Source organism: Manis pentadactyla, chromosome 5, assembly GCF_030020395.1.
Source record: "Manis pentadactyla isolate mManPen7 chromosome 5, mManPen7.hap1, whole genome shotgun sequence".
NCBI classification, from domain to species: domain Eukaryota; kingdom Metazoa; phylum Chordata; class Mammalia; order Pholidota; family Manidae; genus Manis; species Manis pentadactyla.
In genome coordinates this window covers 84305867-84330421 of record NC_080023.1, presented here as the reverse complement: position 1 = coordinate 84330421, position 24555 = coordinate 84305867, and the positions used below count along the sequence as shown (strand labels likewise).

The 24555-nt window shown below is 38.6% G+C and overlaps 1 protein-coding gene across 1 annotated transcript; it reads left to right on the top strand.

Annotated features, from left to right (window-relative positions):
- The first annotated feature begins 19425 nt into the window (after positions 1–19425).
- On the top strand, positions 19426–24276 carry DDIT4L (DNA damage inducible transcript 4 like). The gene is made up of 3 exons (XM_036886980.2): positions 19426–19841; positions 20143–20281; positions 22115–24276. Exons 2-3 carry the CDS (start codon positions 20191–20193, stop codon positions 22603–22605), a joined length of 582 nt encoding a protein of 193 aa, XP_036742875.2. The 5' UTR covers positions 19426–19841; positions 20143–20190; the 3' UTR covers positions 22606–24276.
- The last annotated feature ends 279 nt before the right edge of the window (positions 24277–24555 follow it).

Sequence of the window (24555 nt, the reverse complement as noted above, 5' to 3'; positions counted from 1 at the left end):
GCTCAGTAGACATCTATGCAACCATCTACAAAGACGCAGATTCAGTCCCACGCTTCATTTTCCTTCCAAAAGAAGCAAACATTAGTTCCAGCTCTTGGGCTTGCCTCTGTTCCATCCAAGCCCTGCTTCTTCCTCATGTTGTCCGTTTCTCCTCCGCATGAGCCAGGGGTTCTTGTCTCCTGTCCTCTATGTTGTTTATTTTCATCAGGGACCTTTGTAATTGTCTCTGCTAGGCTCCTTGCTCCACGTGCTCCTGGGAGCACTCGATTTAATAACCTTCTACAAACGATGGCTGCCTCAAACTTGTGCTAAAGTGCTTTACCTTCCTGCTCTATAATCCTGGGCTGGACTTGTGTCACTTGCTAAACCCCCAAGTTCTCTTTCTAGCAAGAATGTTCTCTGTCCTACCCTCTGCACAAATGGATTGGTCATGAGAAACATCTTCAAGAGTTCCTAAAAGGGCCCTCCCCAGAGCTCAGCACAGGGCCCTATGAGGATTCCTGGGCAACATCATTAAACACCCCAAACCCCACGGTGTGGGGGCCTTACCAGTACAAGATATCTTACATTGCAATCTTCCCTGCACATTTTCCCCTGGATTTATGCTTACAATTACATTTTTGACAGCAGTAGTTTGTGCTATTATTATTTGCTGCTTTGAATGAATTACTTGGGCTTTTACTATTTTTTATTACCCTTCTTCTGAATGCCTTAAACTTCCGTGGTGACATGAATACATTACTTTTGGTTAGTCAAATTAGAATTTAGAGATTAAAGAAGTTATACTTAATGAGATTGTAGGAAAATTTTGCATGGGGACATTTCACAGTCTAATAATTAAGATTTTTATTCTTCTATGACATGAAATAATAATCTCTAATGCAGTCAAATTTTCATTAAAAAATCAAAGAAGCAGTGTCTTTTCTGCTCTGAACTTATATAAACACATTTTTTAAATACCAAGAATTAACTGGAGAATAGGAAAATCAATACTTCATGTCCATGAGATGGGCACTGAAACCAAGACACAGCACATTGTGGAGATCAAAACTCACGGTGTTTTCTTGTCTCATGCCCTGGATGTGGCTTCCTTTCATCGGAGCCCTTGCTGGCTAGACTCTGGCTGAACAAACCTAGACAAAGGACAGAAAGAGCCCAGAACTTCCACTTCTATTTACATGCCCCCCATGTCAGCTAGCTCTGGAATCTGAGATGAAAGAAAGAGAATTCAGCCTGAGGGTATGCAGTTTGCTAATGTAACCACATATTCCCTAAGATAATGTGTTCCTGCTCTCAACCAAAAGTTATCTCTAGTTTGCATCAAGTACTGAAAGGTAAACTCTAGAGTAAGCTAGGACATGGTTTCCACCTTCCAGTGACTCACAAGGTTAGTAGGGGAGAGAAGAATGCTGTGTTAGAAACACAACCAATAATAACGCTAGAGAAGCCCAGAGGAATAGGGACTTCCAGCTAGGTGTTTAGGAAGGGGCTCAAGTAGAAGATGGCTTTCGAGTTGAGCCTTGAAGGGTGGGCAGGATTTCCCAAAGGAGACATGAGGACTGTGGCTTTTACAGAAAGTGAAATAAAAACAGGTAAACCAGTAAGTCTGTTCACAGCATAGAGGTTACCAAAATATCAGAAATAGGGATCAGATAGCAGTGAGCAGTGCACGAAGGAGAGAAGGAAGACAAAGAGCTGTGGAAGAGGAGGGAAGGCAGGAGAGCCCTGTCTTACGCTGCAGCCCTGCTCTGGGCTCCCAAGGTGCTGTCAGAAATCAGAGCCATTTTCAAAAACTGCACAACCAAAGAAGATAGGTTTATTCAAAGAACAAAAAGCAGGCTATTTAAGAACATAATCCTACAGAACAGGAAAAGCTGACTGTTGGGGTGCACCGCCTTTCTGCTGTCTTAGTTCGAGTTGGCTGATTTAAGAATCTGTACTTCATTAGAGGTAAAAATGTAAACAAGATCAAATAAAATTTACATAAATGTTTTATTCATTTGAGTTGTCCTGAAATTCGAACTGGCTGGATAAAAACAAAAACGGTGGAAGACTGTTAACAAAGCCAAATTTTTGTATATCCCAGCCATAATTTTACAATAAAGCTGTCAGCTGGAATAGGGTCCATTTGATTATATTCATCAAAATGATCCCATCATCTAGATCAGAGATATTCTGTAAGCAACAAGACTTCCCAAAGAATTATTCCAAGAAATTTTCTTTTGCTTTCACAGAAATCACAAGCTTATTTCTGAATAATCATGCAAGCAATTCTTCAAATTTCTACCCTGGCTAATACTGCTCACTGCCTGCTCCAGCCTTCACTGTCTTACCTTTTCCTTCTTTTTTTCTTTTTTACAAAGGACTTAAAATTTACTGACATATTACATCCGTTATTTATCTATTATGTATATTGTCTGTTCTCCTTCCTACATATACGCTAGAATTCTTTGTTTTCTTCACCGATGTCCTGATATACCTGAAGAATCTACAATGTCTTGTACACAGTGGGCCTTCAATGAATGTGCTGAAGAAACGAGGAAGTCTGCTATTCGAGGAGTGCTCTCTCATTGAGTATTTCTCTCAGAGAAATAGGGCCAGACTAGAACTGCTGAAGATAGAACAAAGGAAGACAAAAGTGATTTATCATGCCAAGAAAATTTGTATACATATTTAGGTTTACATACAGGTTCTCATATAGGTAAGGAATGGGGGGTGGGGAAACTGGTGGGCGACTTCAGCCACGCCCACATGTCTGGGAGGGCTTGTAGTGCAGCACATCGATGGAACAAAACAATTGTGCAATTGGCTCATCATGCACACATGCGCAGAGGGTGCTTCTAAAGGTCACCACCCACTTCCAGTCCCTCCTCAGTTAGTCTGCAGCCCGTTTCTCAGCCCCATACAGCACTGTCGACATTTCCAGCATGACGAATCTCTGTTCTGGGGGCTGCCCTGTACATCACGGGGGGATGGTTGGGCTGGTTTTCTCCTAGACACCAAAATCACCTAACCCCAATTTTTGGCAACAAACTATGCTCCAGAAATGGCCGGATGTCACCCATTGCCAAAAGAAGGTGGGGCAGAATTGGCCCTGTTGAAAAGTACTAGTTCATGGTCTGGGATGAGCGTCTTGCAGTCCTTGCCTCTTTGGGCTCCTTCCCGCTTCCTTCCTCCCTCCTCATTCAGCGTCGTTTTCAACGCCTTTCACCTCTCCACAATGTCCTGGCTTCATCCTGGAGCTTCTTGAGTTTGCAGTGGCCACTATTCCTGGCCTTAATTAAACAGTTAAATATTCCAGGTCCTAAAAACCTAGTGCCTTATCTTTATAGCCATTGCCAGAGTAAGTTTTGATTAATGAGATTCTTTATAGCAAAGTATCTACAAAAATAATAATGATAATAATAATGGAAGAAAAAGGAAACAAGTTCATCTAGCTAATACTGATCAGCTTTCATAGCAGAATTTCTGAGCACTATTAGGCAAAGTTTCTGCCCTTATACCACCATCCCAGGGAACAGAAGGAAAGAGGGGAGAAAAGAACAGAGAATCTCCTTTGCTGGACAATATGTCTTGCACCCTACTTATCTCAGAAGTGGAGAGACAGGGTTCCTCAATGATAAGCACCAAAACACTGTACAATCCTTTCAATAGATTTAAATCAGACCAAATTTCACTTCTGATATCTCTGAGAAAGAGACTAAAATCCATACCCTCAGTTAGTAAAAGGTGAGCAAGATGCTGCATCTTAGTTGTCTGATGGATTTTCTATTAATCTTAAACATCAAAATCCTTGTCAGGATCTAGGAGAGATAAGGAGGGTTAGAGGGAAACACTAAGAAATAGTGCAGCCTTTAATCTTGATTCTTGCCTGAATGGATCTTTTTTTTTTTAAGGCTGCTTTAGACTTTAAATAGTTTGCAAGTCACATTTCATGACAACACTGTCTAGAAAAAAGCACTGTGAGCCCAAGGCACCAGCTAGGAATCAAAACATCAACTATAAATATCATCGTGAATCAGATTGCACCAGGGAGAAATAAATTCCCACGCAGCAAGTTTGAGATTTTCCAGGAAGCCTTAATTCTTTCAGGGCATTAGAAGGATCATTTGATGTGCAAAAATTTAGATCTCTGAACACACAGCTACATAGGTGCACACCCACAGAACAATTAAATTGGGAGCTCATTTTCCTGAATTCACAGCAAGGATATAAAAAGCAGAGAGAGGAGGCTGAGCTAAATTGAATACCGTTTCCCTTATGTTTTTAAAAATCTTGAACTTTTTTTTTCTTACAAGAAGCTTTCCACAATCCCAGACTCTTTATTTACAAGTTTGTTGGCTTTGAATGTAAGTGAAAAGTTGCCCATCTACCATAGGCCCCACCTTCTGGGTGATCAGATGAAGTTGCTCTCCATTACAATCAGCCTTGAGTCTGCTGGGCTTCATCTCCACTACAACTTCCGCTTGCAGACCAGGGTGGCCCAGAAGAAAGAGGGTAGAGGAAACAGTAGGGAAAAAGGCAAGAAATCAAAAGTATTAATGGCATCAGCATTTCAAAGCATCTATTGGGTGCTATGGAGTGAAAAAGGAGAATGCTTATGTATGAGGAGAATAAGACAAACATTTTTTTCAAAATAGACACAGTAACTTTTCTTTTTAAATAAACAAGTGCATTAAATATAAACATACTGAAAATATTTCCCTAAAGGCTGATGGGGTGTCAAGCTGATGAGAGTAAATTTGGAGTAAGGTAGTCACACACATTTTCTCACAGAAAGGTGAATTCGAGTTAGATTTAAAAGGAAATTAGAAATGTAGCTTATGAAGAGGAATGGTAAACAATGCTGTTAAAAGACTTTTTCTTTATAAGGCATTTAAAGCCCCAATGTTTAAAACCAATATTTAAAGCTAGTGGTCTTTATTGAAATAAAATGTATCATATCAATTATATTAAAACTATTCTGGGTCTCATTCTGCCACTAACTAATCTCTGTGACTTTATACTTCCCTTCCCTGGATCTCTGATTCCTAGATTTTTCATTTAGATAATTAGGCTACATTGTAAAGTCTACTAAAATGAAAAGATAAAATCTATGTAGCCTCTGAGAGTCTTCCGGTCCTAACGACTTATCTGGATTACATGTAAAGGTAATATTTTTTCTTTATTCTTTATTTGAAAATTCCTAAACTGCTTAAATTATAGTTGCTTAACAAGGTCTTGAAGAAAAAAACATCAGCATATCCACAAAATGACTTCTAGGTATTTGTGGAGTAGGCAATTATTGAAAGAATGTGAAACAAATGGGCTGTAAAGGCTCTCCCCACCTGTTTGTTGAAACGTTTTAATTTTCTACCTTTTTAACTAGATTAAGACATTATATTACTAAGAGAGATAAAAATAGAAGCAATCTAATGTATTAACAGGAATTATAGAATATCCTATGTGTAGTAGCCATCCATGATTGCCTAGAAATAAGAGCACTTAGGTATTGGATCTAAGCCAGGTAGTTTTTAGAGAGGGATTGAAGCAAGAGGGAAAGGCCTAGAGCACTGCAGAGGGTGGGGGAAACTTGTCCTATAATGAGGAAGCCAGGTTTGTGGGCTAGGTAACTGGAAAACCACAAGACGCTGCAGTAGCCAGGGTAGGAATGAGTAACAGGTGCTCATTTGCAAAGAGAAGGGTAGTGAAGATAAAATTCACCTAGATAATGGTCTTACCAAGGGCTCCCTTGTTCAAATACAGAACATTTGTTTAAGAATGTTGCTGTATGCGAAGAGATTGTCTGGCCAGGTCTCTTTATCCCCAAGTGAACAAGCACCAGCCAATAGTGTTGGCAAACTCTTCCATCTCGTGGACTTCAAGGTACGTGCAAGGGGACCAGTAGTGCTGGGTCAGACCAAAGCGCCCTGCTGGAAGATGGGGCAAAGTCCAAGAGGAATGACCTACTTTTCCAATTTAGCTTCTAAAAAACTCTATCAAATGCTGGATTTCTTCCAGAAATAAGGCAAACTGGTGACTTAGTCGCTGAGTCAACTAGTCCTGTTAGACTGTCAATCATTGATTTTTTTTCCCCTTTTAATGTTGTTAAATGGCAACTCTCCTGTATGAGAGAATGAGTGTGTCAGCTCTGTTAGTATCATGCTGCTTGACTCTCATGGCCCCTTCACTAGCCCTGGAACAAAATGAAAGCCTAATGCATAAAAGGGACTCCCTTCTTTTTCTCCTTGTCTGCTCCTCACTTTACTTTATAGGACTTCATAAAGTACAATTTCTCCTTTTTCTCAGATTTAAGGAGGTTGACAGTAAGATGGTACTCTAGGGGATTTTTCTGAACCCTGAATCAGCAAACCAAAAACTAGAATTGGTTGCGTTCCTAGTACAAAGGTTAGGGTTTCTGAGCAGGGAACTCAAGCCAACACAAAGGATTTCATTTCCTTACAGAGGTGCCTCCTGCAATAATTCTTTGAAGTAATCTAAAGAAGATTTTCTCCCATGAAAAATCTCCATCTGAGCATATTTATTTTTTAAAAGGTAGATATAAAAAGGCTAATCCATCTTCAGAGGTACATAATTTATAAGCAATACATAATCTAAAATGTTATTAATGAGAGGAAGTAGAATCACGTAACTCTAATAATCATGCAGATTATGCAGCTCTGTAAAATGCTGTATAATCTCTGATCTGCTGCTATGAATGCAAACAAAAACAGAACAAAAAGATTAGAGTTTAGGCCATTCCACTGGTCAATAAACATCCTAATTCCAGTCAGAAAAATGTTGAGCTATGAGCCCAATATTCTGAAAATATGTAGAAGTGGAAATTTCCTTAAGGAAAGTAGTGGTCATAATTGTGTTGACCAACTTTACTATCTTTCCTGACTCCCTTTGGTGTAAGATGGTTGGCCAAAGTTAAGAATGTAGGGAGCCTCCTGTAACCACTAGTTCATGCCTGAGTTAAATGAGGGCCTTCCAAGTCTACAACACTTCATGCCAATTGATCATCTACATTAATATTACTCAACAGATGTAATTTATATGCACAAAACCAGTCCATATACAATGACATGCTACTAAAAGTAATTTTCCTTCCTCTGCCTCTCATAACTTGATTTCAATGTTCATATAGTTAAATAATATTTCCTTCTTTTTAACCACAACAAAAACATGACTTCATTAAAGCTCACAACAGAATATTCAATTAAATGTAATTCAGTGCATCAAATATTTGTGGAAGTTACTGTTGAGGACAGGTGGGAGCTTGGGTTCAAATGTAGTTTGTCAAAAGTCCTTGGTCAGCTCTGTCCAGTTCCATTGCCACTACGCACATATCACTGTTGAGCATTTCAGTATGTAACTGGTCCAAAGTGAGACTGTGAAAATATACACTGGACTTCAAAGGTGTAACAGCATATAAAGAATGTAAAATATGTCATTAATAATTATTATAGTGGTCACATGTTGATATATCAGGTTAATAAAATATATGACTAAAATTAATTTCACCTGCTTTTTAAATTATTTTTTTAAACATGACTGCTAGAAAATTTTAAATATTACACAAGGTTTGCAGTTCTGGCTCTCCTTAAGAAATATAGAACAACCCTATTCTAGATCTTTGTCATTTCATCTTTAAAAAGGAAGAATAGTAGATACTTTGTATATGTATGAGGATTGGAAAATCTTTAAAAGTGTACTCAGTAAGCTTTAACTATTAATTTTTGGTGTCAGGTTTATGGAGGTACACTTTAAACATACTAAAATCCACCCTTTTCAGTGTAGCGTTAGTTCTATGAATTCTGAACAATGCATACAGTCATGTGACCACCACCACCACATTGAATACACACAATGGTTCCACCACCACAAAATATTGCCTTAAGTGTGTTTGTAATCAGCCTGTGCCTCAGCCCTAGTCCTTGGCAAACATGAGCTCTTCCGTAGTGTTATACAAATGGGGTCACACAGCATGTGGACTTAGGAGTCTCGTTTCCTTCACTCAGTGTGACGCATTTGGAATTCATGCAAGCTGTGTGTATCGGCAGTTCTTTCCTTCTCGTTTCTGAGTGCTATTCCGTTGCACAGATGTACTGGAGTTTGTTTATCCATTTGCCAGTTGAAGGATGTTTGGCATGTTTTCAGTTTTTGGTGATTATGAACAAACCCAATATACATATATTTACTTATAGATTTGTGTATGAACATGTTATCATTTCTATGCACAAATACCTAGCAGAACTGCTGAGTCAGATGGTAAGTGTATGTTTAATTTAAAGGAAACTGCCAGAATGTTTTCCAAAATGGTGGTTCCATTTGCATTCCCACGAGCAATGTACAAGTGTTTCACATGTGTTGTATCTTTGACAGAACTTGGTACTGTCATCCAAGCCCCTCCACCCCACTTTTTTAATTTTTTGGTCTTTAGAAATAGAAGTATTCATGTCTATTATTCTATTATGGTCTGATAGAAATATAATGGTATCTTAGTGTGATTTTAATTTTTATTTCCCCAGTGACTCATGATGTTCAGCATCTTTTGGTGAGATTATTTGGCATCTGTAATGGTGAAATATATATTGAAATCTTTTGCCCATATATTTTTTATGGATTATTTGGAGTTTGAGTATACTTTATTGTTACTGAGGACTCAAGAGTTCTCATTATTGAGGCTTGAGAGTTCTTTATAAATTCTGGATACAAGTTCTTTATCAGGTATGTGTTTTACCAGTATTTTCTCCCTAACTATATTTTGTGGGGTTTTTTTTTCTCTCAACAGTGTCTTTTGAAGAAAAGCTTTAAATTATGATAATATCCAATTTATCAATATTTTTATGAGTCATGTTTTTGGTGTCATATTTAAGAAATTTCTACATACACCAAGATCACAAAGATTTTTCTCATGTTTTCTTCTAGAAGTTATATAATTTTACATATTAGTATATGATCTACTTTAAGCTACTTTTTGTATATGGTATAAGGTGTAGGTTGAAACTCTTTTTGCATATAGGTTGTTGTAGTATCAATTGTTGAAAACTGTACTCTGTACTTGAATTACCTTTGCATCTTTATGAAAAATTCATTGACAATACATACCCCACTCTACTTCTGGTATTTATTATATTCTAACAATCTATATGTCTATCCCTTCACCAGTATCACAAGTCTTAAAACTACCTAGCGTGAGTGTTCTAAATTTGTTCTTCCCTTTGAAAATGATTTGCCTTTCTAGTTCCTTTGCATTTTCATATCAATTTGGAATCAGCTTATCAATTTTGAAAGAAAATGGCTGTTGGGATTTGATTGGAAATATATTGAATCCAGATCAGTTTGGAAAAATTTGTATCTCAACTTTATTAAGTTTTCCAACATAAAACATGATATAAACTCTCTTTTTATTCAGGTCTTCTTTTATTTCTTTTATTAGAGGCTTATAATTTTCAGCAAACAGAAGCCACATATATTTTATTAGATTTATTTCTAAGTAGTTAATTTTTTTTATGCTATTTCAAAATTTTAATTTTAAATTGATCAGTTAGCATATAGAAATACAATAACAATATATAAATACTATATAGAAATATAATACAGTTTAAAAGTTGACCTGTTTCCTTCATTCTTGTTAAACTCACTTTATTGGTTCTACTGAGTTTAAAAAATTCTTTGGGATTTTCTCCACAAACACAGTGTCTTCATATAAAGACAATTTTAGTCCACTCATTCCACCCTGTATGACTTAATTTTTTCTTCTTAATTGCAATAACAAAAGCCTCAAGTCCGCTATTGAGTATGAGTGGTGAGAGGACATCCTCACTCCATTCCCACTCTCAAGAAGGGAAAGCATGCAGTCTTTCACCCCTGACTATGAGGTTAGCTGTAGATATTTTAGAGATGCTCTTTCACACTGAGGAAATACTATACTATTCCTTGTTTGCTAAGAGGTTTTATTATGAATAGATATTAAATTTTTTAATTTTGTCAAATCACTTTTTCCGCATCTTTGGAGATGGTTGTATGGTTTTCTGCTTTAACCTGTTGATACGGTTAATTACATCTACCGATTTTAGAATGTTGAACCAGCCTTACGTTTCCTTGGGATGTATTACGATTTTTATATTCTTGGATTTAATTTGATGGTATTTTGCTGGGGACTTTTGCTTCTGTTTCACAAGGGATATTTTCTGGAGGTTTGTTTTTTTGTTTTTTTTCCTTTCTTGTAATACCTTTGTCTGATTTGGGTATCAGGGTAACGTTAGCCTTATTAAATGATTTATGTAGTGCTTTCTCCTCCTGTATTTTCTGTAGAATTGGTATTAATTCTTTTTAGTTTCATTGAAAATGTCATATCCTTAGAGAAGACTTTTCTAATACCCCAATCTAAGTTTGGGGCTGGGGATTGGGTGAATGGACAGTGTCAGATAATGAGATTGGAAAGGATGGAGGTTAAGAGTCAGGTTCTGAGGAGTCTTGCAAGCCACCTAAGAAGCAAATTGAATATCACTTAAATGTTAGTCATTTTCTTCCACAATTGAAATTCCTGACTTGAAGTATTGCTTGAGCTCTTTCATCTTACTTGGTGTAGTGTAGAATATAGTGCTGACTCAGCTGACATGACTTAAATGTGATAAAGACTATATTCTAGTGGAAAATTCCTTTGCCAGGGTAGTTTTTCAACCCCAGAGTAAAAAAATCAGAGAAAGCTTCCTTATATGCATTTACAGCTTCCTGACAAACTGTTCATTGTCTATAATTTTCTTTACTGAAATACATTTATTTTATTTTTATCTTTGGGTCAGAATAATTCATAAAGAATTGTTAATTTATATGCTTCCATGACACAGTGAATCCTTTTTTATTGTAAGGGTACATCCCAAATAATTTGTTACAAAATATAAGACTTACATTTGGTAAATGCTTTCATTTTTTTAAATAAATTAACTCAGATTCAAAATTTTCCTTATATATAACCCATTATATTACAATCCAAACATCCTCCAACTGGCAAATGGATAAACAAACCCTGGTACATCAGTGCAATGGAATAGTACTCAGAAATGAGAAGGAAAGAACTGCCGATACACACAGCTTGCATGAATTACAAATGCATCACACTGAGTGAAGGAAACGAGACTCCTAAGTCCACATGCTGTGTGACCCCATTTGTATAACACTCCAGAAGAGCTCATTGTTTGCCAAGGGCTAGGGCTGAGGCACAGGCTGATTACAAACACACATAAGGCAATATTTTGTGGTGGTGAAGCCATTGTACGTATTCAATGTGGTGGTGGTAGTGGTGGTCACATGACTGTATGCATTGTTCAGAATTCATAGAACTAACTCTACACTGAAAAGGGTGGATTTTAGTATTTTTAAAGTGTACCCCCATAAACCTGACACCAAAAATTAATAGTTAAAGCTTACTGAGTACACTTTTTAAGATTTCCCAATCCTTATACGTATACAAAGTATCTACTATTCTTCCTTTTTTAAAGATGAAATGACAAAGACCTAGAATAGTGTTGTCCTATATTTCCTAAGGTGAGCCAGAACTGCAAGCCTTGTGTAGTTAAATTTTCTAGCAGTCATGTTTAAAAAAATAATTTTAAAAACAGGTGAAATTAATTTTAGTCATATGTTTTGTTAACCCAATATGTCAACATGTGACCAATATAATAATTATTAATGACATATTTTACATTCTTTATACTCAGTTACACCTTTGAAGTCCAGTGTATATTTTCACAGTCTCACTTTGCACCAGTTACGTACTGAAATGCTCAACAGCAATATGTGCTTAGTGGCAATGGAACTGGACAGAGCTGACCAAGGACTTTTGACAAACTACATTTGAACCCACCCTCCCACCTGTCCTCAATAGTAACGTCCACGAATATTTGATGCACTGAATTACATTCAATTGAATATTGTATTGTAAGCTATAATGAAGTCATGTTTTTGCTGTGGTTAAAAAGAGGGAAATATTATTTAACTAGGTGAACATTGAAGTCAAGTTACAGGCAACTTGTAGGTTTTATACTAAAGGATGTTATTCTCTACTCCAAAGCAGATTCTCTCCTTAACAGAAATCAAACAGCCCTTAGTTTCAATAAACATAGCAATGTCCCCACATAACAACAAAACATCTGGTTGACAATTCAGTTTAAAAAGAGTGGTGAAAACAAAGGAAAAAACCAATAATTTTGTTACCTGAGTTTATGAATCAGTGAAGTTATAACGGTCATTGTAGATACAGCCCCAATATTTTCTTCAAAACTGGGAATCAGGAACATATATTTCTAGTTTTTCCTGAGAATTATGGTTAATACTTGCCATCTATAGTTTCTCCCTTTTTAAAATTAGGTTAATAATATCTTACCCAAAATGAGGGAAATTGTAACTCCTAACCAACAGGTTTCTGGAGCTTGTTTAGATAGAAAACTATCTGAAAAGGAATAGTAGATGCTTATTTATGAAATAAATGAATGAATGTTGGAGAGACTATGAGGAAACAGGAGTTCTTTAACTTTACTGGTAGGTGCCTAAAACTGTACAACCCTTGAGAAGATAATTTACCAAGTCTTTTATCCTTTATCCTTTGCATTACAAGTCCCTCCTCTGAGAACTTATAGGCATACTTGCCCACACTCAAAGTGACTTATGAATAAGATTATTCATTAAGACATTGTAGGTAATTGCAAAAATCTGTAAATGATCAAAATAAATTGTTCCTCTGTAACATACTGGTTAAATGAAAAATCTATAAAGCAGAGCATTATGTAGCTGCAGTAGACAGAGAAAGAGAGAAAGTATGTACCCATATGGGAAGATCTCTAAACCATAATGTCAGTGCAAAAAGGCAATGAGGAGAATATAAATATAGTATTTCTCTTTGGGATAAAAAAGAGTGAAGATAGGAAATATATGTTTGTGTTGCTTTTAGTTCCATAAAGACATTCTAGAAGAACACATAAAAACTAATACAAGTGATTACCTCTAGGAGGGTAGTGGAGTTTGGCGGGTGGTGGGAGCAGCAAAGAAGGGCAGAATAGAGAGTCAGGAGCGCGATTTGTCATTTTGTAATTTTCAAATTGGCCCTTTGTTTATAAATTCAAAGTCAATTCTGTTTTATTAATGGTAGTATTTTGCTTCATTTTGAGTTTTCTGGACCTGCTTCAGTAACACTTCCCCTGGACTGCAAAGAGGAAGATAAAAGGGTAAGGATCATTATTTTTAAGTTAATATTTATAGTTACACTTTTCAGATTCCACCTGCGTAATTACCTACAAGGGTTGTGTCTTTATTATGTCTGTCTACAAACAGCTCCTTGATTTAGGAAATGCAAAAATATTCCCAATTTATGGAGTTTTCAAAGTAACCGTTTAAGTACAGAACACATTAGAAATCTTTTTAAGAAGCGCTTTATATATAGATTTCTTTGTAGGCAGCCATATTTCAATAATGGATAAACTAAAAAATGCATTAGATATGGACCTTTTGGATGTAAATGCTAAAAGTAGAACTTCCAGGAAAGCTGCTTTAAAATGTGTAAATAAAATAAAAAGAAAAATGTTTAATGCATTTTCTAGAAATGGAACTGTAATTATGTTTGTAGACAGACATGAATAATATCAGCCTTACACACTGATGTGCAGTAAAGCAGCATTACTGCATTGCTGTTTGCAGCTTAGCTTCCTAGCTGGTATTAATCCTGTACATACCAAGGAATGGGTCAATTTAATGCCAGCCATTCTTCTCCCTCACCATCCTCATCCTCCCTCTCCACAGACCCAGGGCTCATGTCAAGGATTTTAAACCCATGCCATGTTAAGGTATCAGGAGTGGGGTGGGGATGAAGACAGCCTCCCTCTAGTAATTGGTTGCCCACAGGTTAAAACCAAGATGTCCATCACCGATGCTCTCAGCATCCCATCAGCTCTGGCCACTTCTGGCAATTCTGTGTGGTCCTCAGAATACAGCAGGAATCTTTTCCAAATATGGGACCTCTGTCCAGTTCCTCTCTTACATCTTGCTGCCTCTTAGACTGCCAAACAGCCAGGTCCTAGCTCTACTGTTCTGAAATCCATAGAAAATTCCTGACCAAAGTCAGAGATCAAATCAGTATAAAAACTCTATGTGGGGCCAACTCTTGTAATTCTCCAGCTAGTACACGATTATTCATCTAAGCAAAATAAAATTGACTACTGTCCTGAAAAACCCAACATAGCACTGGATGAATTGTTTACTGCAGTACAATGTGCATTCACATGAACAAACTCACGTAAGCCCTGTCTATTCATGGTGGCCATGACTGAGTGAATGCTCAATATGTAGGAGGCACATTGTCAGAAACTTAACATACATTGTTCCATTGACTCTTCCATATTATAGATGAAGATGCTGAAATTCAAAGCATTTACATTAATTTCATAGTGTCTACTTGTGGTGGAGCCAGAATTTGAAGTCTAGTTGAGTTAGAGCCTAAAGTTAAATCATTAAGGAGTGCTGCTTTGCTATACATACAGAAGTGAGCACTGTTTTATGTTTTGCATAGGGTCATCCAAAACAACTGCAAAGGCAATTATGTATTGCTGTAAGTTAAGCTGCTATGCACATTTTATTGCTCAGCTTAGATACGATGCATCAATGTCACACAACTGAATGCACCTTAGTGTGCTTACAGCTGCATTGACATCTCCTGAAAGCTGCTTCAGCAATTTATGATTTAGAACCTCTATCACAATATAAATAATCTATAAAAAGAGTTTTCAATTACCAGCATGATATTTCAAAAAGTCAAGCCAATGTTTTAAAGTATATTTTATGATATAATTATAGCAGAAGAGATGAGTATTTGCTTAACTATATTTACCCTCTCTAATAAATTTGGAAGTAGTAAGATATATACCTTTCTGTATTACACCCTCCTTCCAAATATGTTGTTTCCAAATACAACATTCCACAGACCAATCATTTTAAATATATTTTACAATGCAAGCCCATTCCTTATGTTACACAGTTGGCTTCCATTTCATCAAAGTTGAAAATAACTTACAGTTTGACAGTGTCTCCACTTTATGAGACAGGATTTTATTTTTATATAACAGTCTTCTTAGAAAACCACCTGTTTTGATATACTGTGCATGGTTTTATGAGCCAGGCCCAAGGGCTAAGAACCACACAGGACTGATTCAATTCACTAGAGCCATGATGTCTAAGCAAACTATGGAGAATCAACAAACACTCGCCTGGCTGGGAATCCATCTTTCATCAAGGCCATGCCTTGCAGATAGTAAAACCTCAATGAATATTTTGTATTAATTGGCCCATTAAAAGTTTTACAAATGCTTAGACAGTCTTATTTTAATTTAACTAAAATCAATTCTCAGATTTTAATTGCATAGAATATGAGCCACCTAAGGATCTTTTTAAAAAGCAGACGCTGTTTCAGTTGGGTTGAGGACTGAAGTTCTGCATTTCCTACAAGCTCCTAAGTGATGTTCGTGCTACTGGTCCATGAAACACACTGTGAGTAGCAAGGCAATAAAACTTCCTTCAAAACATTAGTGTTTATATCGTTGTGCTGCCCTTGCAACCTGTGACAACATCACCCCTAACTTAACACAGTAATTGTGATCTTGTATTTGTCTACATTCTTTTCTAAACTATAATCTTCCATGGAGACAGGGACTCTGTTATATAGATAATTAATACTTGATAAAAACTGAATATAGATAGACCAATGAATGAATATGTACAAATGATACACTTTTATATACACCCTTGAACACATGTAAACACTCCCCTAGCTACCTTTTCATAAAAATATCACCGGGATGCTGGGATTTTTTTCAAAGTCAGAGTAAAATTCATAATTGTAATCACAGCTGATACTTTTTTAGTGCATTGTGTATTAACTCATTTAACCCCTACAACAGCCCTCCATGAGGTAAGGTTATTATTTTCTAGATTAATAAAGGAAAGTTAATACCTATAGTTCTGTATGTCACACCAAGGCGACTTTTTACCATACATTTTTTCCTTACATATCATTAGGAGTTTGGCTTCCTATTCTCCCGTACAGTTATGCACAAATTATAAAAATATGGCTTTCCCAATCAGTTTCAAATATTTTCCAGATTTCCTACAAACAGGAAAGACCATAGATTTTGTTCTACTTTAACAACAGTTCTCCAACCCCTTTTAACCCCATTAGTGCTTATTGTATTGAACAGAGACCTACAACCTCAAAGCAATAATAAATGAAATAATAACTATCACTTATTAAGCACTTGCTCTGTACTAGGCTTTGTTCTAAGAATTCATGGAAGTACTACATTTACAAATTTAGCATAACCAGGGAGAACCAGAGACTGTGCATCTAAAGATCTCAGATTTGTTTATAAAAAAAGGTAATATTCACAATAGCCAAGATACGGAAGCAACCTAAGTGTCCATCAGTAGATGAATTGATAAAGAAAATGTAGTACATATACACAATGGAATACTATTCGGCCATAAGAAAGAAACAAATCCTACCATTTGCAACAACATGGATGGAGCTGGAGGACATTATGCTCAGTAAAATAAGCCAGGTGGAGAAAGACAAATGCCAAATGATTTCCCTCATTTGTAGAGTATAACAATAAAGCAAAACTGAAGGAACAAAATAGCAGCAGACTCAGAGACTCCAAGAATGAACTAGTAGTTACCAAAGGGGAGGGGTGTGGGAGGGCAGGTGGAAAGGGAAGGAGAAGGGGACTAAGGGGTATTATGTTTAGTACACATGGTGTGGGGGATCACGGGGAGAACATTGTGGATGCACAGAGAAAGCACATAGTGGATCTGTGGCATCTTACTACAGTGATGGACAGTGACTGCATTGGGGTATGGGTGGGGACTGATAATATGGGTAAATGTAGTAACCACATTGTTTTTTCATGTGAAACCTTCATAAGAGTGTATATCAATCATACCTTAATTTTAAAAAATTAAATAAATAAATGGTAATATTCAGCATTAATTATACAAGTTTCTCTTTTAATCCTCACAGTAACCTTATGAACTTGTTAAGGGACCTTGGAGGTTGTATGGATCAACTTCCAAGTCCTATAAATCCTCTCTACAACCACTGTACAGAGTAAGAAACCCAGTCATTTTTCCTCTGGTGTCATAGTTTATGAAATGAAATAAACAATGCACTGAATGTAAATGTATTAGTAAAAGCTCAGGAACAATGGCTTATACCGGAGAAAGAGAGAAGCATACTTAAAGTTGTTTATGATTTTGGTACTTTGGAATAATACATTGGTGTATGAAAGGCAGTCAAATTACTTAACCAATTAGATTTTCTCTTCATTTACAACTGTTATTTCTAGTAAGCACCCTCAGACTATTTTCCCTACAAAATTAGGATATCAGAAAACAGCAATGTGAGGGACTGCATCACTGCACCTGATAAACACTGAGGTACACCAATGTGATGAAATTTCAGTTATAAATAATTAACGGTATCACATTTCAAAATCTAATAGACTAAGTGTGACATCTCCTGATGAGACTATTATGGCACTTAGTCTTTCCTAATCCTGTACTATGCTTCATTTTTAAAAATCGGCTCATTTATTTAATCCCACAAAATGTAAACTGGTGGGTATAATAGACTTTTTACCCTTTAAGTAGATTTGAAACAGGACAGTCACCACTAATTATCCCAGGTATGTGTGCTACGTTAATCATTCCTATACCCTGTAATTCCCAAGAGGAAGGCTCATTCAGCCAAAAGGAATGATATTATTCAAAGTCTTTCATACATAGCCAAATTATTTTCTGCAATAATATCCCCAAGGGCTTTGCAAAATTTCAGTTAGTCAGGTGAGCCAAGAGTAACTACTTCTTTCTAGAACTTCCAATAATCTTTCTGGTCCTTTGGGAGTACTTAGTTTATAAATTAGACCTAAATACCTTAAGGAAATTGAAATGGGTAACTACTTCACTGGTGTAGGTTCAGACCACACATTCTTTTAATCCTAATAACTCTCCTTGGAGGCAGGTAAGAAGCAACCTCACTCTCCTCCCAGATAGGAAAAGGAGGCTGTGTGGCCTGCTTCTCCGCCCCCTGCCACGGGGGACCTGACCAAGGGCCTCTCCTTTGGTCCTAAACACACTAGCCTCTGAAACTGCTTTTCAATCAGCTTAAGTGAGCTTGCTTATTATCCATTTCTCTGTTAAATAGAAGTGGAAATCTGCTTTCAAAGAGCAGCCAATCAGCATCTCCTTCTTTGGCTCCCGACCTTCAGGCAGTGCAGCTGCTTGAGTGGAGTTAAAAATGGACTGTCAAGCTGGCTTTCATTTCTGCTGCTCTGCCTCCGAATGCCCTCCCACTGATCTGCTTATCGCACACTCCTTACCCCTTCTGTTGTTGTTTTTCTTACTTGGAGTTTTTAGCGTGGACAGCTGAAACTGTTTTTTCCAGGCTCTAACCTACAGATCCTTGCCCACACTTAGAACCTCCTTCCTACTTGTAGAAGAAAGTCTTCTGCTCTGGGCATCCCCTCCTTTCCTCTTCCGACCCACCGCCAACTTTAGGAGTGCCCACTCTCAACAGACCATCTCCTATTAGTCACAATTGGCTTAGCCCTGGGTGACTTGGTAACTTTGGAAGCAAACATAACGTTTGGCTTTTTGCTTGTGGTCTGTGCGAGCATGTTGGCTCTCCAGGTTCAGGGCTGCGTGCCAAGCCTCACAGGGATTATGCCCAGCAGGATGTAAAACTGTATACCGACTGCCCCAGGCCCCTTCAGCACCCACCGGGGCCAAATTCCTCCCGCTAACAGGACTCAGCCAGGAACTTCTGCCTCTGGGAACGATTGCTCCCAGCCATAGGGCGGGTGGAGGAAGCAGCTTCAACAATCCCACTAATGGTTTTGCTTAGTTTCTGGGCAAACTCCCTTTCATTCAAGCTCCCGGCGCTCTGGAGCCAGGCCTAATGAGGAGAGTACCAGGATCACCCATCTCGCGTAGAAAATGCATTAGTCACAGATGAGGCAGCAAGAAGGGCGCCGGGAGCGCAGTGGGCGATGAAGACCCTGCCTAAAATGCTGGAGAGCCTCTGAAGAAGAAAAGGCAGGCGAGATCTGATCTGACCGCGAGCAAGAGAGGAGGATCTAGAAACCCTGGGATGGGATGTAGAGTTAACGTGGTTAGGAACTAAGTGCATAAATGTTGCTCACTGAATATCGAAACAGATTTAAGCAAAGTGTTCAGCATGACAAAGAAAAGCCTCAGGTCATGGTACCAGACAAGGGATAGAAAGTTTCCCGCTTCTTCGGACAGTCTAAACTCGGGCACCAGCAACGTGCGTGCGCGCACGGGGAGGTGTCGCCGAAGAATGTAGGATTGGTAGCAGAGGGGAGTGGTCAGTTTTGGGAGAGGCGCTCACCCGGAATTGCGGTCACGGTGACCCGTGGCAAACCCAGAAAACAGCAGGTGTCAACCCTAGGGCAAATGTACCCGCACTTCCAGCAGCTCCCCTTGGGCCTCTGGAAGAAACAGGGTTGAAGGGCGACCGGACCCCGGGGCGGGGCGCGGGCCGGGGATGGGCTGTGTAAGGTGGGCGGTCCCAGGCCGGGCGAGGAAGCTGGGCCTATAAAGGGCTCGGCGACCCCGCGGTGATGTGGGTCTTCGGAGCTGCTGCTGCGTGTGCTGCGTGTGAACGGAGGGCCGAGCGCTGCTGCAGTCTGCGGGTCGCTGAGTCTGAGAGGGAGGCGGCTTCTGAGGAGAGCGTCTGCCTCGGTTTATTCCGCAGCTTTTCAGCAAACGAGTCGTCCCCAGCGAGCTCCCGGCAGGTGAGTAGGCGTCCGCCTGGGTGGAGGGAGCAGGGACTGGGGATTCCTCGACTCCGGGCTCGGAGGTGAGTTTCGCAGGGCAAGTCGGCGGCAAGTTTTGCTAACTTCCGAACTAGTTTCAGGTTGTGGCTGTCGTTGGCGTCTCCGCGCCCAGGGCTTTGTAACCTTGAGTTGCAGAGGCCGGTTCCTCCCCTTTGGAAAATGAATGCTTCGGCTGGTTCGCTCCGGGGATGCTAGGCATTTTGAGGAGCCTTTGCAAGTCGCCTGCTTTTGCAAATCTGCCCTTGACTCCTTTATCCAGCGCTCCGGAAAGGCCGTTCCGCCCGGTGAGGAAACAGAGTCGTAGATCATGGTTGCGACTGGCAGTTTAAGCAGTAAAAATCCGGCCAGCATTTCAGAGTTGCTGGACTGTGGCTTCCACCCGGGGAGCCTGCTAAATGGTGAGTTTCCCAGCTGCCCGCCTCTCACCCCTCCAAAGGTCACAGCTCCGGGATAGATGGGATTGGTGGGTGTGCGCGTGTGCCTTCCTTCACGTAGGTGCTTCATAATCCATCTGAACAGACTCCTTTCCAAACTTTCTAACATCTCTCCATGATGGTGAGAAACAAAAGCAGCAAAAAATAAAATATCCCAGGACTGCAATGTGGGCTAGTAGGCCCTTTGGGATTAAAGGTATATAGGTTCCTTTCCCTACATGGCTGTGAAGTTGTGAATTTCAAGTGTACAGTTATGTGTGCTTTAACAAATCTATTCACCCCTGTGACCACTGCCCTCATTCCCTCCCCTCAAATTCCCACACGTCCAATTCCCCACTGCCTTCTGTGACCCAGGGAAACACTGACCTGATTCTTGTCTTCATAGGTTAGTTTTGCTTCTAGAGTTTCATACAAATGCAATCATGTAATTCTACTACTTTGTATCTGGTTTCTTTCCCACAGCCTCATGATGTTGAGGTCCTTCCAGGTTGCTTTTATCAGTACGTGTTGCTTTTTATTGCTGAGTAGTATTCCATTTGTGAATATAATCATTATTCCTTTTCTAATGCCAAAAGGAAACTTTAAAACAGCAGTGATGCTGTACATATTGTCATTTGCAATTTAAACAGCAGTTTATAAGTTAACACACTGCTCGGCCACTAAGGATCTGTGGGCATACACAAGTTACTCAAGATCTTTGTGTCTTCCTCATTTAGAAGGTTGAAGTGGTTGATGATCGATCTAATTTTATAGAGCCAAAGCTCTAAAATTCTCTACCTTGAACAACAGTAAAATATGGAGCCTCATAATTTGGAGTGCATTTATTTCATTTGGTTATAAAAAAAATAATGATCTAAGTGAACACTTGATGGGGAGAGAGGAAAACACAGCAGCCAGTGAAAGTGAAGTAGGCTTAGGGAGGAGTGCCCACAGGGCATGTGCCTGCTTTCCTGCTTGATTGACTGTGTGGTGTGGCATCCTGCCAATGTAGGATTAATTTGGGAGGTAGGTGACCAAATGCAGAGCTATCTCTTTTCCTTTGAGCAAATCTAATTTTGTTTTCCTAGGACTATTTTGTTTTGCTTGGCTAAGAACTACCCAGCCAGTTATAAATATCCTCATGATCCTCAAAGGTCTTCTCCTGGATCAATTTTTTATCAAAGAGGTTGAAGCTAAAATTGGGATTACACACCATTACAGCAAAGACTGTTAAAGAAAGAAACAAATTTGATAAATATTTAATATAACTCATCACATTCATCTTAAATTCATCACTAAAGAGCAGTAGAACACTTCTGTGCTTTACAATAATAAAAGAAGCATATAATCTTTGAGTTAGGAGGTAGCCATCCCTTAATAAAGAAAAAAAAAACATTTTTACTCCAGAGGTGATACATGTTCTCTTTGAAACAAGATTAGAAAACCCCTATAAGCAAGTAAGGGAGCAAAAAATAAAATCACTATTAATTTTGGATAACAATACCTAGATTTTTGATGCATAGTCTTTAAGACAGTGTGTGTACACATATAAATTTAAAGGAAAAGGGCTATCTATACCTTATCCACCCCATTTATTAAAACCATCATTTCCCAGATGTATTTTCAGTCTCAGAGAGGTTCCAGGACTTGCCATATTACCCCTTGATAACAGCAGTGAGGTTAGAAAACTCTCACACAAATTGTAACAGGTACACATGGTAGATAGAGGTAACCAGTATTGCTATCTTGGTGTGCTGCTTCTGCTCCTAGATTTTTCTTTTTTCTTTTTTTTTCATTGTAACCTTCCATTTTCTACAGATTTTGACTACTGGGATTATGTTGTTCCTGAACCCAACCTCAGTGAGGTGGTGTTTGAGGAGACAACTTGCCAGAATTTGATTAAAATGCTGGAGGACTGTCTGTCCAAATCAAAGCAAACCAAACTTGGTTGCTCCAAAGTCCTTGTTCCTGAGAAGCTGACCCAGAGAATTGCTCAAGATGTCCTGCGGCTTTCCTCCACCGAGCCCTGTGGCCTGCGAGGTTGTGTTATGCACGTGACCTTGGAAATTGAAAATGTATGTAAAACGCTGGACCGGATTGTGTGTGATTCTAGCGTGGTGCCCACTTTTGAGCTTACACTTGTGTTTAAGCAGGAGAACTGCTCCTGGACAAGCTTCACAGACTTTTTCTTCAGCCGAGGCCGCTTCTCATCTGGCCTCAGGCGAACTCTGATCCTGAGCTCAGGATTTCGACTTGTTAAGAAAAAACTTTACTCCTTGATTGGAACAACAGTCATTGAAGAGTGTTAAAAAGGAAACATTTTAGAAGGTCCTCTTTATGACCGGGTAATAAAACTGCACAGCTGCTCAATTAAAATCATTTCAGTTTGCACACCTCCTCTCCCCAAGGAACCCCTAGTTGAGTTCATCTCCCTTCTGTATTTCACAGCAACCCCAGCTAAAGGGCTGATCTCATGGCTTTTGAGAAATGTTCCAAAAAAGTGTACCTTTTCCACATTTTTTACAAAATGGAGGCAGGAAAAGAAGCAATAAGCTTTAGTTTTATATTTGACCCCACTTTTTCCAGATAGTCTTGCTAAATAGACCACATAAACCAAATTGCCAGGTTTGATTTTCATAAAACTTTCAAAATATTTTCAGAGAGACCCTTTCAGTCACAGATGCTCAATGATGATTAGCCCATCAAAATGTCCAGAAGGCTATACCACCCATTTCCAGCCCCTGTTCAAATTTAAAGGGTTCTTAACCTGGAGGGTAGCATGAAGTGGATGAGCTTAATTAAAACTTAACTGCACGCAAGAGTGAATTAAAAATGTCACATGGAGAAAAGAGCTGCTTCACTGTTTCTTTGCATCCTTTCTTTTTTAAAGAGGTAGCAAAAGCTTGTGCTGCCATTTTAGTAACCATAGTGTTGTTTTAAATAACTTTATGGTACAATATAAGCTCAATTCTTCTAGTTCTCAAGTACTGAATGTTATCTTTAAACTAGACAGATGGAAAATGTCAAACTGATTTTTGTGTGTGTAGCTGATTAATCTTGCATTGGGTGGATGGTGAATGTGTGTAGGATAGGAAATGAGTTCTCAGATCAGTTCCTTTCTCGAAATTCATTTGATAATCTAGCTTCTTTTCGCTATTATATACACTTAATCTCAGATGAACCATCCCAAGTCAGCGTTATCCCCAGCCTCTCCTGGGAACTGAACCCAAATCTTCGAAGGTAATAATGGCACACAGCCACTTTTACTATAAAGAAGGGCCTGTGTGGAAAGCTGCTTTATAGTACAGGCTGAAGAATTGTGGTGTAGATTGAGGAAATTGTGGTGTAGATAACCAGTGCACAGACCCAACTTTTTTCAACTGGATACCTGTCCCGAGGGAACGATACAGGCTTTATTGTCTTGTTCCAATTTAGCTAGATCATTAGTAATTTATTTCTGTGTTAATGGGAAAATGTGGCCTCACTACAGTATTCAGCAAAGCCTTGCTTTTGGTCATTGGTAAGGAGATTCCTTGGTTCTCTGGCCTAAGCTATTAGCTCCACTTGGCATACCTGACGCCAGGGCTTCATTCTGCTGTTACTCAAAAGCAGGTATGATCCTGTTATGATCCTGTAAGTGACCTAAAATTTCACTATTCAAATAAGCAAGTGGCCTAACAAATTGAACTCTTAGAATGTTTGGAAGGATTTTTATAGGACTTTGTAGGCCTGGGCCAGGATAATTCAACCACGGCTTGCATGTGTATTACTGTTTTTAGGGCTCTAAAGGTCACTGAGATTCTTTGAAGAAGGTTTCTGTGGCTCCAATGTAGAACTGCTGTCCTTTCTTCACTAACAGATGTCATTGTCTTTTATGCTCACAAAATGGTGATGACTTATGGAGACTTTCAAATTAATATTCCTATTAAAGGAAATGAAAATTTGTCTATTTTTGACAATAAAGCATCACCTATTTTTAATTCTCTTGTCCTCTCTGTCTTTTCTGAGTTTATGCAATAATCCTAAAATATATGTGACAATATTTGAGAGAAGATAACAAAACAATTATCCCCTTTTTGACAGTCTATTTGTACCCTTGATTAAATTGTATTTATTGCATATTCTTACATATCAATAGTGGTTCACTTCATAATTTTTCAGTTACAATAATACTTTACAGGAAAATAACATGAGTTCCTTTGGCAACCACCTTTTTAAAAATACAAACCAAAAACCATTTTGCAAAGGCTTTTTCTAGT

What these genes read in the sequence shown, in the direction of transcription:
- DDIT4L (XM_036886980.2), top strand. Translation starts at nt 20,191, where the DNA reads ATGGTTGCGACTGGCAGTTTAAGCAGTAAAAATCCGGCCAGCATTTCA. An exon ending in CCCGGGGAGCCTGCTAAATG is followed by an intron (nt 20,282 to 22,114) that starts GTGAGTTTCCCA and finishes CATTTTCTACAG; the next exon opens with ATTTTGACTACTGGGATTAT.